The sequence below is a fragment of the Belonocnema kinseyi genome, chromosome 3, assembly GCF_010883055.1.
Source record: "Belonocnema kinseyi isolate 2016_QV_RU_SX_M_011 chromosome 3, B_treatae_v1, whole genome shotgun sequence".
In the NCBI taxonomy this organism is placed as follows: Eukaryota; Metazoa; Arthropoda; class Insecta; order Hymenoptera; family Cynipidae; genus Belonocnema; species Belonocnema kinseyi.
In genome coordinates this window covers 64,102,798-64,123,093 of record NC_046659.1, presented here as the reverse complement: position 1 = coordinate 64,123,093, position 20,296 = coordinate 64,102,798, and the positions used below count along the sequence as shown (strand labels likewise).

The window sequence follows — 20,296 nt, the reverse complement described above, 5'->3', positions numbered from 1 at the left end:
TTTAAGGTAATAAAATACTTCTATTTTTAAATACAATTTATTAAATATTTCTGCACATGTAATTGATTAAATATACCTTTAGTTCATCTAAAAATACTTGGTATTTTATCAAGTTTACTCGCACTTTTCAACTTTAGAATATACCTCTTATATACTACAAAACTCACAGGTAACTTATCGTGACAAATGAAATCTGTTTACAAGTATCAACATTCATAAATTACCTCCTATATAAAGAAGGTTCACATTTTAAAAAAATCAACGAATGATGTCCATCAGAGTTTAAATTTCGACTTGAAGAAAGTGATAGTATGTCAGATAAAAATTATTAAACAGATACGTATCTAAATACATGCATACACACTTTTTATCTAAAAAATACAATAAAATTCTGGTAACATGAATGATCATCCATTTCTCAAAATCAAAAAAAGCATGATTTTTCTTACATTCAAACATTATAAAACTTTAGCACAAGACAAAATATTCTAAAACGTACGACATTCTGAAGAAAAAAAAAACATGATTGCAATACAATCATAGCTAAAATCAATTGTCTTTAAATTTCTATAAAACCTTCATTCTAAAACGATATAAAATTACTATTTCGAGTTATAAGCCGGATTTCCAACTCGTCTCGACGATGGCTGTCGTTGCCTCGCGAGGAAAGATTGCCCCTGCCCCTGGCCAAGAGCCGCTAAACGTTGATCCACAGCTTCCCGGTGGCAGTTTAAACTCAGTCTATAAAAAGCAGACAACATAAGCTTCTCCTCATTCTCTTTGAGCAGTTGGCTCTCTTTGGAAGATCGCTCCATTTCTTCAATAATCTTTCGCTTTTCCATAACCTGATTTCTCAAATGTACAACTTCCAAAGGTGATGAATTACTCTGCTTCGGATCCAAGCTCTTAATCACACTTTTCGCCTTTTCTATGTACTTTTTATACCGCTCTTCTAAAGCAGCATTATCTTCCTCCTTCCGGACCAAACTTTCCTGAAGTGTAAAAGATTTCTGCTTTAGAGTTTGCAGCGCGGTTTCACGCTCTTCCAACTGCAGAACCAAACGCTCTCGTTCAGCTTGCGCCTTTTTCAAATCCTCCGTAACTTGAATCAACTTCTGCTGTAACCCCGAACTCTCAACTTTAGCTTCTCCGTTGGCCTGATTATCCGCAAATTCTTCAAGCTTATTTTCAAGCTCAATTATCTTTTGATTGGCTTTGCGATTTTGACCTCTGAGAGCATTCGCCCGTTCCTCGGAATCTTCCAATAAGGATTGGACAGTAGGTAATTTTTCTTCTGTTCCCTTTTGATTCAGCTTCAGCATTTTGTTTTCATGTTGCAAAACGAGAAGCTTCTCCTTAATCTCGAGTGGTATGACCTCGGTGTTTGAGACTGTGTCATCGGCACCCGGATGTCCCCTGTTGTCAGTTACATTCAACTGGGTGCATCTCAATTCCTCGTTTGTTTCTTTGAGAACGTCCCTTTCTATTATTAGTCTGTCTCTTTCACGTTGAACGGAGTTGAGCTTGGCCTCCATTTTTCTAGATTCGAATTCAAGTTTGTCGGACTTGTTGCTCTGCTCATCCAGCTTTCGGTGCACTTCTGCCAATTGCTGCTTGCACATTTCTAGATGATTTTTCAGCATTAAAGTTCTCTTCACCTCTTCCTCGTAGTCAATCTTTGTTTGGAGATTTTCCATGTTTTTGTCTTCTAGAATTTTAACTTGTCTTCGCAGGTCGCTCAAGTCTTCCATCTTTTTCTTGTAGGACTCGATAGTCTGCTCATATTTCGTCACTTTGTCTGCCGTTTCTCGTAGAGCGTCCACCTCGTCTTTCAGATGGTTCGCCTCGTCTGCCGCCTATCAAATAAATAAAAATATTATATAATTGGTATATTTGGTTTAAAAAAATTAATCCCTATGTGACTAATTCGAATAAAATTAATAACTTTTCTACGATCACGATTAATTTAAGAATGTGTCTAAACGTATAGAAAAAAATCTGTCTATTTGTACCGAAATTTCAGTACCCGTAGCCACGGCTTTAATTTAATTTAAAAGTGTTTTGAATTCGCAGGAACTTCTACATACTTTGAAATGCTTAAAAATAAATTGGCGTCCAATTTTACAGGCGCACATATCATGTTTATTCGTCAATAAAAGGATTTTTTCATGTCAGAAATATGTCTTTCTAAATTTTTAGATTCAACGATTTGCATAATGGTCTGTTTTCCAAATTTTATTTTCAGATTCTTGTTTTTCTTTAACTAAGAATTTTTTAGTGAAAATGGCAATGTTGGACGTCAATTAGGAATTTAATTTCTAACCATTTTTACTTTCCTTATTTTTAAATAAGACGATTTTATAGTTTACGTGCATTTTAAACCAGTTGCCTGAATACATTTGTTTGTTTGTTAATTTACGGATTTTTTCAATTGGGAATAATTTCTAGGGTTCCAGCTTTATTGTTGTTGTAAATTTAACTTCTTGCAAACAAAAAATGGAAATTTTGTGTTTCGTTTGATTTTTTGCCAATTTTAAAAATCTTTTAGTTTGATATACCCTAATAGCGTGGCGGTCTTGATCAAAGAAAAAGTGCCTGGTTTTTTCCCGGTTCTCAAACATTTTTCACGGTCAATGAAATTAAAAAATTCGGACTCAGAAAGGTGAAAAATTTTCCATTTAAAGTAATAAAAACTGAGCATTTGAATTTTTCCTAATATCGTTCCTAAAATTTTTAAATAATCCTACAAAATTAAGAATATTTCCTTAAAATATTCCAGATTCATTTTTGGCAATTGTGAAAATATTTTTAAATATTCTCTTAAAATTGATTTTTGTAACAAACAAAAATATCATTTTCAATTTTCCTAGAAATCTTAAGAAATTTTTTTTATTCTTTTGAAGTCCTTCACAATTCTTAAAAAACTTTTAAATTTTTTGTTAGAAATCTGCAAAAATCTATATTTTTTCAGAACTTCAAAAAATCTTTTTAATTTACTCGATTTTTTTTAGGAAAAATAGCTGTTCAATATTTATTTATACATCAAAATTCAACAATTTTACTCAGAAATTAAAACTTTTAAAATCAAACAATTGAAATTGTAACGTTCAAATTTTTTTGTTTAGTTTTAAATATTTGTTTTCTAATTACTGATTTTAAATTAACAGTCAAATGTTTTTAAATATTAAAACAATTGAAACGGTTTAATTTTTAACGTTAAAATCTGGACATTCTTAAATTTTTAACTGATTCCGAATCGTCTGGTGAAATCAATTTTATTATTATTCACTTGTTAATCCTTCATATACAGTTCAATTTCAATAATCATTATAATTTATATATTCACAGTTAATCAGCCAAAAATGTTCTTTTTTATCCAAAATTGCCTATTTAAAAAGCTTTTAATTTGTTAAAACTTTAAAACGGCATTTTTTAAATTAAAAATTTTCCAATTACTCATTGTAAAATAAACGATATCATAACTGAAACATATTACATTCAACTAATTATTATTTTTTAACTGTTAAAATCAAACTAAACAGATTTTATTTCTAAACAATTTTTTAATTCCCGGTCAAAAAATAAATTCAGTGTTATTTCCCGGGTTCCCGGTCCAGCAACCACCCTGTTTAAGTTTGGAAATAATACAAAAAATTACGAATGAAATACCTATGGATTTGTTTATTTTAGAAGCGACTTGATTTTCGTTTGCTTCCTATTACTTCACATATAAAACAAGTGAAAATCAAGTTATATTTGAAATTCAAAATAGAACTATAAGGTTTTAGGGTCACAAGTTGTACAGATTAAAATTAGTAAATTTTGAAAGATTTTTCTTTAGAAAGTCTAGATGAATTAAAAATATTAAATTTAACAGCGAAAAAGTTTGCAAATATTTTTAAAGAAAAAAATGAAGATATAGTTGTATTAGCGGCCAATCAAAAAAAAAGTTGCATTAATGATGCTTTCAACTCTCACCTTCTGCAAATCTTCTTGTTTCGACTGCAGTTCCAGCACCTCTTTCTCCAGCAACTCCATCTTCAGCCTATAATCATCCCTCGATGTTTCCATTTTAAACATCTCATCTTTGAGAGCTTCGACTTGCTTTCTTAAACTAGAATACTTCAAGCTAGTTCCCATTTCCTCTGGAGTTTCAAGTTCATCGAGTCTCTCCTGCATTTTCTTGTTTTCCGCATACAAAGTCGCCTTTTCTTCTTGAAGCAAGGATAATTGCTGATCCAATTCATGACACCTCTGAGCCAATTGGTCCCTCGACTCGACAGCCATTTCAAGTTCTGCCATCATTTTTTGCTGAGCTCCGTCTCCCGCATCAAACGATTCGAAACTCAAACTTGCCCCGAGGCTTAATCGAGGACCATGCATGCTCTCTTCCAATTCCTGGATACTCTGCATGATGACTTGTTGCACAACTTCCTCGAGGCCCATGATCCGAGTGATGTATTGCTGCTTTTGATTGCAATTCACAGCACATCCTAGAATCAATTGCAAAAGACGTCGCAACTCTAGAGTGTCACAATGCTCTCCAATTTTCGCCGCATCTGGTTTTACGTATCCCGAGAGTTGTTGGTTCAAACATTCCACGTAATATTCTGTAACAGCCTCGACAATCTTTTTTAGATTGCTGACTTTTAGACGCCAATTAGTCGCGACGTCGGTTTTTATTTTTGCTCGCCATACTGCTGTAAACCATTCGGGTGCAATTTGAGATAAAGCTTCGGCGACAGCTACCCCGTCGCTTATTTCTTCTGGAGTCGAGTGTACAGACTCCAATTCAAAAGTGTCTAGCCACTTTATTAAACTGCCAAGCTGCTGGTCACACGATTTTGCCATTTTGCTTTGACAATAGGTAAATAATGGATATGCTGAAAAATGCAATAATCAAATATTGATTAACTGAATTCAGACGCTATATATTATTTAAATTTAAATTTTAAATAAGAAAATCAAAGTAAAATGTAGTGTATAAATTATGGGAAACTGCCTTACAGTAAGTAATATTAATTAACTTTTTTTTTTAGTATAACATTTCAGCAAGGATTCTAGATTTTTCAAAGAAGTTTCATCAAAACATTATAATTAATTACTATTTGAGCGAAAAAAATTAATTTTCTAACCTGGGAAAAATGTCGCCTTTTCATTATTTATCATTTTTACCTCAATTAAACATTTTTGTTACATGATCATACATTAGAATGCAAGTTTTAAGTGCCTCGCACTTATTTCAATTTAAAGGTTGTTTTTGTATATTTTATTTCGTGAAATTTTTAATGTTAAGTCAGTTTAAATGGTACAAACATTAAACCAGATTCAACAGATTGCACCAATTTCACTAAATATCAGAGATAAAAAATTCAAAAATGTAGGCTTTTATGGTTTTTGTAAAATAATGACAGTTTCGCCTATTATTTACTTAATAAACTAATTTTAATTGTAAACTATTTATGGACAGAGGTGTCAAACTCGTACTATTGATCATGTCTAATAAAAAAGTTTAATACACTCGTAGCTAATTATAACTAATTTTGTGATATATTTTTTCTAGAAGAATATTTAATAGAATATGTAAGCTTTATTTAAAAATGAAAATCTTTATTTTTGGAAACTGATATCCTTAAATAATGCTGCTGAAATTTTTTCTATCTAATGCAGGGTGCTTTCCCTGAATGTTTCTTCATAAGAAATTCTAACCTGAAAATTAGAATCAAATCTGTCAAGAATGTGAAAAAATTTCAGCTGATTCCTTGTACTCTTTTAAAATTTGACTAAAAATACTTTTACATTGGAGTAAACTTACATAAAAATTGCCAAATTTCGTAAATTGTACGTGTAAAAGCAAAAGAGATTCAGTAAAAATTATGTTTTTTACAGTAAACAATGGAATAACAGCGACTTATAACAACAAATACAAATAAGAGTATATTTTCCTACAAAATTTCACAGAGAGTAAACATATATGCTATAAATTATGGAAAATACTTACTTCTCAGATAATTAGGAAACCAAGAATATCCCTCATTCTTAACCTCATTTCTTTTTCAGTCTGTTACTGCTACTCACTGTTCATCGTTGTATAAAAAAAATACACATGAAACTATTAAATAACTTATGAGGACTAGTAAGTAGCTGCAAAATTAGAATTAGAAATTAAAGGAAATGCTGACACAGATTTTCTCGGTTCGTGAGGTCATTTAAAAATCATGCCTGTATATTACACAATATATAAATCGTTGTTACAAAATGAAATAATGCAATCGTAACTTTTATACAAGTTCCATTGTTAATAAAATAAACATTTTTTTACTTCCATCATAATTTGTCACAACACAACTGTCAGAAACATCATTGAAGTCATGACTGTTTCTGACTGTTTTCCCCCTTTCCTCCGTATCATTCCATTGTAACCATCATACCGATGCAGTAACGTAGCTAAAGAAAAGTCGACGGGCGACAAGGATAAACTTTTAGATTAAGATATTACAGTTTTCTGTTTTAGAAAAGTTCTGAGAAGTACTTTTTGAAATAGGAGCAATTTTTATAGAATTGAGGTCTCCATAAAATGCCCCTTTTTCTACAAGAAAAACAATACAAAATTGGGTGCACCTTGTTTATATCGCTCATATAGAGGCGCTACTGTGCAGTCGAAAAATTATCAATATAATTTTCTGGCTAATGTCATCGGTAACTTCTTCCAACCTCTTCAAATGTAAAAGTCAAATAAGATAAACTTAAAATATTATTTAAAGTTTTTCATGCTCGAGTGTGACCGCTACGATTACGACAATGTAATATTTTATTCATATTTTTTAATTTTTAATCTGAAATACGAGTCTCTATTTTCCTAACCTGTTATATTTGGTTATGTGGGGTAAGTTTTTTTTCAATATTTGATTATTATTATTATTATTTATATACCGTTTATAACACTGCAGATGGAAAATATTTATCTCCAAGTGAAAGAATAAAACAAGATTTAAATTTAATTGATGTGATTAATCTTTTTCAAAATTACTTTCTTTATATTTATAACCTTGACCTATATATTGTATATTATAGTTTTTTTTGTTTTTTTTTTGACAGAAACAATTTTTAATATTACAGAAAAAGAAAATATATTTGATCACTGGCGGAAAATAAACAATAATTGAATAATCGCTGAATTCCTCGAAATGAATGGGTCCACCGAAAGACAAAATGCAAATTCTAGATATCTACTTTATAAAAAGCCGATAAGTAAGGATAATTACAAATTAGAAATCGATTACGAGGAATCGCCACAGGAATCTAGACGTCACGAATTTCTCAACCAACAAAAGAAGTTAGTAAACTTTTTTATTACGGATTGAAATTGAAATTTGTAAATTTTTCAATTTCAAATACTAAAATTGCCAGCATTTTCTCCTCGAAGTTCTGAATTTTCAAACAATGATTCTTCATTTGTAAAAGTAGCTTTATATTACTGTATTTAACTATTTCGTGGGAAATTCGTTTTTTAACTGAAACTAACTAATCCAATTGAATATTCCATCATTTTAGTTAAAAATTCATCTCGTTGGTTGAATAATGATTTTTCTTAAATACAAATTTAACTATTTAATTTTTAATTGAAAAGTGACCTTTTTTAAGTTGAAAGTTCTTTTTTTGGTATAAATAATTTTTCATGTCTGAAAACTCACCCTTCTGGTTGAAAATTCAGTTATTATAGTTAAATATGTTTAATTTTAGTTGAAAATTCATCTTTATGGTTTAGTTTTCAACTGGTCAAGTTGAAGATTCGTAATTTTAATAAAAAATTTATCACTGAAAATGTTAATATTTTTCTGAATTTTCTTGTGTGGAGAACGTGTGGTTTTTTAAAGTGAAGCTGTAACTATTCTATTTTAATATTCCATAGTTATAGTTGTAAATTCATCTGTTGGGTTAAAAATTAATTTTTTACTGAAAATTCAACTATGCAACTTTTTGTTTGAAGCTGATCTTTTCTATTTCAAAAATCAATTATTTGGTTAAAAATGTGTCTTTTTCAGTAAAAAATGAATCTTATTTTTTGAAAAATCCTCTTTTTGATTGATAATTCAAGTATTCCATTTAAAAATTCATCATTTTATTTCAAAATTTATCTTTTTGGCTGAAAGTTAAACTCTTTTATTCAGAGTTCATACTTTTAGTTTAAAATTCATCTACTTTAGTCAAAGAATCATGATTTTAGTTGAAAATTCATCACTGGTTGAAAATGTTTTTTTTTTATGTGGAAAATTAACTTTTTAAACTGAAATTATAACTATAATTAACTATAGTTGAAAATTCAACTATTTGTTTGCGATTTAAATTAAATTTGATATAGTATCCATATTAATTCTACCTATATGTCTACTGAATTTTAAGTGTAAGTATATAAAATAGAAATTTGTTTTACACACATGAAATGATTAATTATTTTTTTAGTATTATTTATTTCATTAATCTATGTTGCTAATATATTTATGAATATTTTGTAGTATAGTTTGTCAAAGCCTTCTAAATTAAAAATATTGAATGAATCCCTAGACACTGAAAAAAATATTGTTTATAATAAACTCGTTAAACCTCATGCATATTCCGAGTAGATTATTTAAAAAAATACAAAATATTTCAATGGCTCTGTAGGCACCTTAGGTTCAAATCAAGATAGATTCATCAACATCAATGTCAAAATAAAGTTTAATAATATAATTAGGCTACGGAGACATTATGTTTAAATGATGTGGCAATTATGTTTTATATAAAAAAGATCGAAAAGAAACATAACTAAAGTTTCGTGACGTTCTTTTTCGTTTCTTTCGGAAGTTATCAATTCCAGGCTGTTTTTGATTTCAAACATTTTTTCGCCTCCTCCCCCATTACTCATACAATATGAAAAACCCCAAATGTAGCATACATCAAATTAAATTATCGAAAATTATCCTAGAAATCGAGAAGCAGCATTTAACAGTAACCGCGGAATTTTGGGTGAGGACTACAACTCTGAAGAAGAAGATGACATGGAGATAGATGTGGACAAAGGCAAGAAAAATTTTGCAAAGTACCATCGCCGTTATTACGATAATTATTTAATGCTATCAGAATGGATGCTGGAAGTACCTCAAGACTTGACAGAAAACTGGCTGGTAGTTCCCTGTCCTAAAGGCCGAAGGACTCTTCTAGTAGCACGCAAAGTACAATATAATTTATTAAAAAGTTTATAATTGACTTATAATTTTATAAAATATGAAAGAGTTATAATTAATTTATAATTGTATAAAGGGTAAAACGAAAGCGTACGCTCGACGTGGCAAAAGACTGGCAACTTTTAGTTCAGCTCTTCCAGGTGGATCTAATGGAGAGTACAAAAGCAGTTGCTCTATTATAGACTGCATTTGGGTAGCGGAAGAAAAAACCTATTACGTTCTAGACGTGCTCGCGTGGGCAAGTCAGCCATTTGTCAATTGTGATGTAATTTTATGATTTTATTTTCTCGATTTTTAAATATTTTTTATAGTTGTAATTTACATTTTCATTTATTTTAATTCAGGCGGAGTTCCGATTCTTTTGGTTAAAGTCGAAGTTAGATCAGAAGGAGTTTCAAGAGAAGAATTTGCAATCGAATAATTTCCCAATTTTGGCTTTACCCAGGGTCCCCTGCAACTCTGATCTGTGCTCATTTTTAGAAAGTCTTCCACCTTTGCCTTTAGATGGAATATTATTCTACCACCGTCAAGCACATTATACACATGGACGAACTCCACTAGTAACGTGGTTGAAACCTTTTATGTTGCCAGAAGTTCTCGGCATTTCCGTTCCCTCCTCAATGGACGAAAAACCAAACGGATACATTGACATGAGGCATTTCGTTAATAGGAACAAAACTAAGAAAATAATGGATGATCTGGTAAGTATTTTAAATTAGCAGCTTTCCTAAGACATTTTTCTGAGCCTTCCTAATAGAGTTTTAACTTTTTATTTCAGATGGAATCGACCAACGAATCTCTATGAATCTAGACACTTTTAATTTCTTTTTTAATTTTTTGACCGATCTGTAGAAGAAGTTATTTATTGTATTTTTGTATTTAAGTAGGAATATAATTTTTTAATTGCACTGCCCCGACTAAAGCCTATATAGAATTGTAGAAAGGAAAAAAATAAAAACTGCAATTCAATCTAATGCTTGCAATTTAATTTTCATGGAAAATACGCAATTCGTTTTTATATATAGTATAAAAATACTTGATAATTATTCTCGTTGATTTATAGAAAATTTCCTCAACTCACTAATGATATTTACATTGGATACTTAAGCTGTGCTACTGTCTAGTTGCATAGATTCAAAGTGCAATGTGTAGAGAACATCCATGGCTTTTTCGTTCAGGAATAACATCGAATTATTGAGGGCTTGGCTGTTCATTGCTTTTATCTGCAAGGAAGCAAATGAGTTTATCAATATACACTTAGTCAATATTTTTAAGAAACACTTGTAAGCAAACGTCAGATTATTATTATTATTATTATTATTATTATTTACGCACCCGATTTCCACTTATGGTGAAAAATGGCAAGCTGACTTTGTGGAGTAAACAATGTTCTAACCTCAAACTACCGACTTGCAGCATTTGATTGTTGATGGCTTTAAAAATTTTTTCTATATGTTCCGCCTGAATAATCAGCCCATCTTCCTCTCCGACATCAGGTGTGATCAAACTGTAAAGAGTTGAAAATACACATTCCGAGTCCATAAAGAAGTTAAATAGAGTGCCTAAAAGAGGGATGACTTTAAATCCCCGGTTTTCTCCCGGTCAATATTTCTTTTTCTGTCTGGTAATGACACTTCTTTTAAAAATGTCCATGCCCTAACTCAGAATTTTGATTATTTTGGAAAATTCCTTGTTCCAGGCTTAAATTATATAATTTTTCGAAACTTTCTCGTTCCAAGTCAAAATTGAAACTATTTTTGAATTCTCCTTGTTCTAAATCTGAATTATAACTCTTCGAAAATTAACTCATCCAATTGAGAATTACATACAATTGGTTCGAAAAATTTCTTTCTTCAACACAAAAGTATTATTTTTCTCGAAAAAACACTGCTCCAAAGAAAAATTATATTTTAATATACTTCTTTTTTAATCCAAGTATAACTAAGAATAATCATTCTTTTTAAAATTTCTCTGTTCTAAGTGAGAACTATAATAATTCTTTTAGAAAATTCCACTTTCAAATTCAGAATTACAGGCATTCTAAATATATATGTAACAAAATTCGGATTAAATTTCGAAAACATACGCATACAAATTTTAAAGATAAAAAAATCAGCATCAGATACTAAATTTTTTTAAATTAAAGCTTTATATATTGGAAAAGTCTAGGCCTTATACAATTTAAATTTAAACCCATTTTTTTAAATAGTCATTCAGCTTTGAACTTCAAGAAAATTCATTTTGAACACTTTAAACTTGAAATGACTTAACAATTAGGCTTTTCAATTCTTAACTGTATAATTTAAATAGGAAATTATTAATTTTCTAATAATTGAATTTGAAATTAATCAATTTTAAACGTTTTAGCTTATAAATATCCAACTTTTAATACTCGAAATTTAAAAAATTAAAATTTTGAATGCGGATTCAGCAATTTTTCTGCAAAAAGTCGCATTTTTTCAAAAAAATTGAAAAGTCGCAAGATCCGAGCCCTCTAAGTACAGTTTATATATTCTTATTTTTAAAATTAAATCTTTATCTCTTTGATTTAAAAATATAGAAATTTATCATTTTTGCAGGATACTAATTTACGAGTTTGAGTGTACCCCGGACTTCTAGAACAAAGAATTTAAAGATTTCAAATATTTAAAAAATTGCAAACAGCATGACTTGTATTATCTTCATTATCGACAGTAAAGTATTTTTCATTGTTAGTTTCGTTATTGAACCAATCAAGATTAATAAAATACCAATATCATATTTTATAACGTCATATTTTAAATATCATTAGGGTGGCGCTTCGACGGACCAAACATGAGAGTTTTCAACTAAAATAATGAATCTTCAACTGAAATAGCTGCATTTTTAAACAAAAAAACTAATTTTCACTAAACAAAAATTTGTCAACCAAAACTTAAATAAGTAAATTTTAAGTTACAAAAAATGAATGTTCAACCACACAGATGAATTTTCAACTAAAACTGTAGAATTTTCAGTTAAAAAAAACCAATATTTTCCACAAAAAATAACTTTACAAAAAAAATAGTTACATTTTCGAACAAATTGATGAATTTTCGAATAAAATTGTAAATATTTAAATGGAATAATTGAATTTAAAACAGAAAGATTAATTTTCAACTTGATTAATTCATAATTTAAAATGAATGTTCAACAAAAGAGATGAATTTATAACTAAAATTATGGAATATTCAACTAGAATAATTGTTACATTTTGAGTTTAAAAAAATGTCAATCAAAAAGCATTTTCAACTAAAATAATAAATATTTAACTGGAGTACTTGAGTTTTTAACCGAAAAGAAGAATTTTTAAAGAAGACAAATTTTCATACAAATTGTAGAATTTTCAACTAGAAAAGATCAATTTTCAACAAACAATGGAATATAAAAATTTTGAACTAAAATGATGCATCTTCAACTGGAATAGTTGCATTTTATGCCAAAAAGTTATCAATTTTCATCCAAAATTAGAATTCTTAATTTTTCGGTTAAAAATCTAATTCATGAGAGAAAAAACGAATTGTCAACAAAATAGTTCAATTTTCTACTAGAACAGTGAAATTTTTAATTTGAAAAATTTATTTTCGAAAAAGCAGTTACATTTTCAACTAGAGATGCATTTTTAATTAAAATTATGAATTTAAAAATTCCCTGTTCCAAGCGGAATTTTATTTCTTTATCGAAACTCCCTGCCCTGAAATAAAACGATAACTATTTTCTAAAATTCCCTGTTTCAAGTCAGGATGAACGAGGAGTAAGCAAATAAAACGTGATAAATCCATTTTTGACAAAATTTTAAGAACCTTATTGTTTCTGCATGTTTGAAATATCATCAATTCGATTATCAAAGTTAAGTCAGGGAAAAAAAAACCTCACAGAGACAGAATTGCAAAAGGCTTCTCTTATAATGGAAAATAATAAGCATTCAATAATAAATTCTGATTTAATGCAAGTAAATTGAGATAATCTGAAAAATATGCATCTGTAATTTCCCGGTCAAGTCGCCACCCTGATTCATATTTTAGCACAATCAAACGAAAATTCCTGGTCGCCGAATCTAATTCTCGGTTTTTTCCTCACGGTGAACGCAATTTCCCCTTTTCCGGTGAGGTAAACATCCTATTAATAATTTATATATTTTAAATTATTATATCCTTCTTTGTAATACTTACGCTGTCCACAACTCTTTTAGGTCCTCTACGCGAAATTTGACGCTAATAGTGTCTGTAAGTGGTAACCTTGGAACCACATATTCGAGAAGAATCAGCTCATTTTTTACTTTTCTGCTATTGTTACTTTCGGGAGACAGGTTTATTGGCAAGAGCCACTTCAGGTCGTTGTCAGTAATTGGAAGTGCAACAATAGTACAATCAAACATGCGAGATACAATGGAATGTACAGTCTTCATGGCGTTTTGAGTGCCTCGACACAGTAAAAGTGGCAAATGAACAGACTTATCGGTGATTGGTTCGGCCAACTCTGTTCGCCAAGAAATTAAAAACCCCTTATAAATGCATCTTTCTACTGCTCCTGAAGTAGCAATTAATTCTATCTGAAAGGTTTTAAAATTATGACACGTTAAATTATCATTTCGAGAGAGAAAAACGATTCAATTCAAAACTATAATTAATTTAATTGAATGATAGTCTATCAAAGTTAATCAATTACTAGTTGACGGTGTTACCGTCTCCACTGAGAATTTATACATTTTTTAATGATGTGCTCTAATTACTTTAACAGCAGGGGCATCTGTGGGATTGGGCCTTGGGCCTAAATTATCCATTAAAGTGAACTTTGCACTATATGTAACATCCTCTTTCAACAGCGAACATGCTGCTTCCTCTCTTAACTTTTTGGCGTATAATTTTAATTGTACTTCGCTGTCATACTGGAAGCCAAATAAAGTCGATACTGCCCACATATTCCAAGTTTGTTTGAGCAATTCTAATAATTTAAAAATATTTTTTATTTTAAATGACTGTCTTATATTTATTTTAAAAATGTTTTTTAAACAACGATTTTGTTTAAAAATTAAAAACCAAACTACGGTTCCGCTGAAATGACTGCAATCCAAAGGTGTTTCAAAGTTTAAAAAAAAAATGCATTTTCGATTTTAAAAATCGTTTTCAGTTTTTTTTTTCTCGAAAATGAAGCGATAGCAAGAGTTATGAAGAAAATTTGGTCATTGGAAAAATTCTATTAAAAAGACCCCTTTCATCAGTTATAATTAGTTTCCTTGAAAAACTTGATTTTTGTTTAGTTTTAAGAAGTAAAAATTATTGTTCACTGTACATTCCAAGACTATCTACTTAAAATAATTATATCGAGAACAACAAATACGGAAAAAAGGAATGTATAGTGATACTGAAAAATCAAGCATTTCAAGAAAGCTTAGTGAAATTAAAAACAATGAAAGAGATCTTTTATAGGAATTACTCCACGGAACAATTTTCTCTCTGAAGTTTTTTTGTTTTATATCTGGCTTCGTTTTCGAGAAAACTGGGTAATTCGATGTTTTAATATTAAAAATTGATTAATGCCACTAGAAATGATTGAACATAAAATAAATACCAGTCTTCCTAGTGCAAACCACGTAAACTTACAGAAATATCATGTAAAATAATTCGGAGAATCTAAAATCACAAGCCTGCTTTTCACCACGCCTTTGGTAAAATTATAATTGACTTATACTATAAAAAATACAAAAATCAACGATATTTTATTTTACTGAAAAGATTTTACATTTTGTATTCCTTAACATTTCACTACAATTTTACACTGTGAAAGACTTATTTATGTTAAAACATTTACAGTTAAATTGGACATTCTTCTCAAATTAATTTTTTTAAAATGAAATTTGTTTAAAACTTTACAGAAATCCACACGAAAACTGTAGTTTCCTAGGCGGAACCGAAAACTCTAGTCTTTTAAGGTTAGTTTAGTGTAGTAACTTTCATCCTAAAACATTACTTCAAATATAAATATATTTACCGTCAAAGCCATCGTCATATTCACTCGCATCACCTAATACTGTCTGTTTTAGATTAAAATATTGTCTGGGTTTTATTTTCGTTGTATTAGACCAATTCATCAAACTTCGTCCATACATTGTTCCTAACGTATTCTCTTCTTCATCTCTATCCATATTTTAAATTACCACCCACTAGTAATACAAATTAAACAACTTGCATTGTAAATTGCTCATAAATAATTTTTTTTGTATAGAAATATAAAACTGATTGACAAGAAACAACAAACTTGCGACTTTTCATCGCGCCAAAAACAAATTTAGAGCCTTTTAGCGACGATTAGATCGCCATCTGAAAAAATGGAATTCTACCGAACTTAAATCTTATGCCCGATCTTCAAAGTGCGTTTAAGATTAGGATTGATTTTCACAAGATACAAGGACAGCAAATAAAAATAGCCAATCAAACAATCAGGCCATTTTCTGTCTTTTTCCCTGCCTTAGGCAGAAGGCCCGCGAAATTCAAATCTTAGAATGTTACTGTATACGAAATACGCAATATTCATATTAAATATCATTTTCCAAAGAGTAACTACATGATTTTCAGTTCAATATTTTCCCCTGATAAAGGCATATAAAACTTTAAAGCACAAATAACATTACTTCGTCTTCAAATTAAAGGATCTGTCGATAAGACAAATTCCTTTATCATGTGTTGAGCATATGTGAGAGCTCACGTGCTCAAAAAATTTCTCATTCATACGAGTCCGGAATGAACGGAGCATGTGAATAGTCTAAGTTTATAGTCCAATTCAGTTCAATTCGTAATTTTTCAAGTTTATATACTTTTGTATTAAACACAGAAAATTAGAAAAATCATGTACACTGTTTCAAAAGGTCCAAGCAAAATTGTCGCTAAAACACGCAGAGGTAAGAAATTTTCAATGAGTATGATGAAATCGTTTACTAGATGTGAAATTAATCTTATAGGGAAGATAAAGCAACGAAAAAAATAGTATTTGATGCAATCTTTTATAAAATAGTAATTTTTCTCATAGGCATCAACCAAAACCTTGAAAGACTCGAGACGTTACGCGATCTTACAAGGAAGTCGGATCCAGAAGATGATCAGGATGTCGTCCGGTAAACTTATTCATATTACCTATTCTTAACCAATCCTACTTATAGCCTCTTTTGTAACCTCGTGGAGTAAATGATTGATGTTATCGATTGATATAAGTTTGTTTTTACTCTTATTTTTATCTTATTCCAAAATCGCTTTCCATATCTATAACTGACAAAGCCTTAAAATTCGAATCATTGCTTATCATAAAAACGTTACTTGCACGTTTTTGTATTTTTCTTATATAAACGATGATTTATGTTCTTCAATTTTAATTTTAAAAAATTCAATTATTTATTTCGATGACAAATTTCGATAAATCTATTTTGAAACTTAATTTAGAAAAAGGAAAATATATTTTATTCTATTTATCTTTTTTTAATTTCGCTAATTTGTTTATGTAAGAAAATTTCAATTATTGCAGTCATGTGCCAAAGCCGGTCTTTCACATGAACGGAAAATCTAAAATGAATTCTCAAAGGCATCAAATACAAGAAGTCATCACGCCTCAACACGAAGAACTCATCAAATTTGTTTACGAATGTAAGTACAGAAAAAACGCACTGAATTTATTCATATTTGTTATAACTTGATGAACTTTAAACCTTAGAGCCACGATGATTCGTTGAATTTTTCCCTAATGAATTTTCATTATTAGCATTGATGATTTACATGTCCTTGGAGGCATATTTTATTTTTTATTGTCTCATTAGAAATTATTTTTAGCCCACAATTTATTATTAGAAAGATTCACAAAATCCGAAAATTGTTGAATATTAATTAAATGCGTTCAATTTTTATTTTCAGCTTGGAGTCAAGTAAATACGAGACAGAGAAGTTCGTCTTGTGACGGGTCGGAATGTTCGGAGCCTTCCAGTAAGCCAATATTCATAGACTAAAATTAGACTGAAATTAGCCTGCAGGCTTCGAACTGTGCATCCCTACTCTTTTCATTTTTTGTTAAGCTTTTCGCTCCACGCTAGTTTTAAATACTTTTTTCGATCTATTGTACCACTGAAAGCTCCTTTTTTTAATTTCGTCAATAATAATTTTCCGATCATTAACTCATTTTTATTAATTTTGTGTGTTTAAAAAAGCAATAAAGATGATCAATTTAATTTAAGAAAGTACTGTTATCTGTTCGAAGTCTGTTATTGGTATAAGATATAAAATATTAAAATTTTCATAATTTAAAAAAATATTTGATTTCAGGTCCAAATTCGATAGTTTACTATAACGATGGCGAGCCTAACGACATTTTGCAGGGTAAAATATTTTCAATAATATCTTTTATCAATCCTAGGAAATACCCTAAACGAGGGATTGACCGCTCGACTTTTTAAAGTATTCCAGATTTCAAAGATATCATAAAGATTTCAAGGTTTTAAAAAAATATTTCAAAGATTTGGCAAGGTTTCAAAAGATTCGATTTGTTTCAGAATTCAAATATTTTCACAAATACGTCAAAATATTTCAAATAAATTCGAATATTAGGCAAAAATTTCAAAATATTCCAAGAGACTAGAAAATATTTTTAAATGTTTTAGATGATTTCAAACATTTCGCCAAGATTTCACAAAGATTTCCAAGATTCCAAACAATTGAATATTTTTTAATGTTTAAGAACGTTTAAAATATTTCGCCAACATTTGAGAAAAACTTTAACCAATTTCACCTAGTTTTCAAACATTTTCACAAAAATTTCAAAAAATTCCGCAAATATTTCAAGTTTTCACGAAGATTGTAATATATTAGAAAATGCTTCGAAGTATTTGAGGCAGTTTCAAACACTTCGCCAAGAGTTTAAAGATTTCAGAAAAACTTCGAAGATTGCACAAATTATTTAAACATTTTCAAAAATATGACAAAATATTCTAGATAAATTTGAAGATTATCAACATTTTTTTAAAGATTTCTAAGTTTTCAAAAAGATTTTCAGCTATTCCACAGCGATTTAAAATCTTTTATAAAGATTTCAAAGAAACCAAATGATTGGAAAATATTTTTAAATTTTCAGAAGATTTCAGGAAGATTTAACAAATTATTCAAAATATTTCAGAAAAATATGCAAATATTTGCAAAAAAATTCAAATATATAAGAAACATGTTCAAAGATTGCCAAAGATTTGAGCCTTTTCACAAAAGTTTCAAAACATTCCACAAAGACTGCAAAGCTTTCACAAAGATTTCAAAGATTCCACATGATTGGAAAATATTTTAAAATTTGCAGAAGACTTCAGAAGGATTTAAAACATTGTACAAAGTATTCAAAATATTTTAAAAAATAGAAAATATTTCCAAATATTTCAGAAGAATATTCAAACATTTGCCAAAAATTTCACAAAGATTTCAATGATTCTACAACGATTTCAAAGATTCCAAATGATTAGAATATGTTTTAAAATTGGCAGAAGACTTCAGAAAGATTTAAAACATTTTAAAAAGCATTCAAAATATGTCAAAATATTTCAGAAAAATATTCAAGGATTTGCTCAAGATTTCACAAAAAGTTAAAAGCTTTATCCAAGATTTCAAAATAAGTTACAAAATTCTCAATGATTTAACAAAGATTTCACGAAGGCTTGTACGCACCAGGTCTAACGAGTGATCAACCCCGCAATCCTAAATAAGCTTTTAGTTAATTTTGAGTTTTTTTTTAGATTTCAAGCCTTTCGACTTGGAATCCTGGTGGGGTAAGAGATTGTTCAACAATATCACGAAATCACTTTGAAAGGGAAAACGAGATCTCGTGGAAGCTTCACTAAAGGCATCACAAAAATGCATAGTAGCAAACTTCACTATAACGTGATGAAGAATTGAGTGACAAAAGAAATTATCTTTCTTAAGCGCTTAAAAGTCACACTTAGGGGAAAATATCATCTCATCGAATTTCCTGAGGTTCATTAATAATGTAGTTTAGGTCACACTCGACTCTGACCCCTGTGATTATTACTCAGAGAGACCATAGACGCGCAATTATATCAAATACTGTGCAATTTTGGTGCTTCCGCAGAGCGCTTAACAATGAAACTGATGCACCAGCATCTTTTGATTTGTTTAGAAAATCACAGTAGAATAAACTAAAGAGCTATAAGTTCGACAAAGTTTATCTTTAATCTGAAAACGTAATTTACAAATTAGCGTATCAATTAGCACAAGTGCTCAAGCAAATAGTAGACAATAAATAGAGTAAAGAAGTTTAAAAATTTGAGACAGTAGCTATAAGTCAGAGGGTCTCGAATTTACTTAGCTTTTTTATTTACTTTTTCACGGTCCCAGTACTAATCTCGCTAAATTATGCCAAGAACGGAAAATCTGTTTTACCTTGTACGGCAGTTTAGGAAAATTATATTTCATAAAACAATACTGAGGGAAGAGCGTCTGCAGTTTCCTCTAAGATATGAATGTTGTGTGTTGGTAAAACGAATCTTGGTCGAATAGAGTGATGTACATATTGTAAGCGCCCATTATATGAATTGTGAATGCATGAAAAACGTTATTGATTGTTATTATGACTGCTACGAGTACCCTTATACTCTTAGTATACAATTTGTAGACTGATATATTTTTAAGATCGTTATTATGTTATCTTCAGATAAAATCGAAGATTACCAGCTCCATTTGCAGGCTATGCTGCTTCAGTTATCTACATAATACTGAAATTTATTATCCCCGAATGACTTGCACTCATTCAGTTTGCTATCATTTGAGGATATTAATTTTCCCTTACGAAACAGTATTGTAGGAAAATCATTACATACCTAGAATGACTTTTCTATCTTTTTTCGTTCTCATGGGAAGTTTTTATATGAAAATCAGTATAAGGTTAATTAATAATGCAATAATAATATTTTATTATTATTTATTCTTATAGACATTGTTATGTAACGATTTACCTGTAACCACGAAAAAAGCATAGAAAAATTATCAGCTCTACTGAATTTCCAATAATATTTTTTATCA

At 29.6% G+C, this 20,296-nt stretch overlaps 4 protein-coding genes across 5 annotated transcripts; 2 read left to right on the top strand and 2 right to left on the bottom strand.

Moving 5' to 3' along the window:
- Window positions 1–124: 124 nt before the first annotated feature.
- On the bottom strand, window positions 125–6,395 carry LOC117169463 (protein Hook homolog 3). Its single transcript, XM_033355857.1, has 3 exons — window positions 6,002–6,395; window positions 3,979–4,883; window positions 125–1,856 (listed from the first exon to the last, which is right to left on the bottom strand). The coding sequence occupies exons 2-3, from the start codon at window positions 4,849–4,851 to the stop codon at window positions 603–605; spliced, it is 2,127 nt and encodes a 708-aa protein (XP_033211748.1). The 5' UTR covers window positions 4,852–4,883; window positions 6,002–6,395; the 3' UTR covers window positions 125–602.
- A 231-nt stretch (window positions 6,396–6,626) lies between these two features.
- On the top strand, window positions 6,627–10,198 carry LOC117169516 (snurportin-1). Of its 2 annotated transcripts, none has more exons than XM_033355933.1 (6): window positions 6,627–6,886; window positions 7,120–7,336; window positions 8,966–9,212; window positions 9,301–9,489; window positions 9,569–9,925; window positions 10,003–10,198. In XM_033355933.1, the coding sequence occupies exons 2-6, from the start codon at window positions 7,188–7,190 to the stop codon at window positions 10,027–10,029; spliced, it is 969 nt and encodes a 322-aa protein (XP_033211824.1). In that variant the 5' UTR covers window positions 6,627–6,886; window positions 7,120–7,187; the 3' UTR covers window positions 10,030–10,198. The 2 variants fall into 2 exon arrangements, with proteins under 2 accessions (XP_033211824.1, XP_033211825.1); XM_033355934.1 differs by having other exon boundaries at window positions 7,099–7,336.
- Window positions 10,189–15,571, bottom strand: LOC117169515 (centromere protein L-like). Its single transcript, XM_033355931.1, has 5 exons — window positions 15,234–15,571; window positions 13,975–14,186; window positions 13,415–13,794; window positions 10,560–10,731; window positions 10,189–10,447 (listed from the first exon to the last, which is right to left on the bottom strand). Exons 1-5 carry the CDS (start codon window positions 15,385–15,387, stop codon window positions 10,328–10,330), a joined length of 1,038 nt encoding a protein of 345 aa, XP_033211822.1. The 5' UTR covers window positions 15,388–15,571; the 3' UTR covers window positions 10,189–10,327.
- Window positions 15,572–15,925: 354 nt separating this feature from the next.
- On the top strand, window positions 15,926–19,264 carry LOC117170151 (MAPK regulated corepressor interacting protein 2). The gene is made up of 6 exons (XM_033356711.1): window positions 15,926–16,140; window positions 16,269–16,353; window positions 16,758–16,876; window positions 17,141–17,209; window positions 17,546–17,599; window positions 18,994–19,264. The coding sequence occupies exons 1-6, from the start codon at window positions 16,089–16,091 to the stop codon at window positions 19,062–19,064; spliced, it is 450 nt and encodes a 149-aa protein (XP_033212602.1). The 5' UTR covers window positions 15,926–16,088; the 3' UTR covers window positions 19,065–19,264.
- The last annotated feature ends 1,032 nt before the right edge of the window (window positions 19,265–20,296 follow it).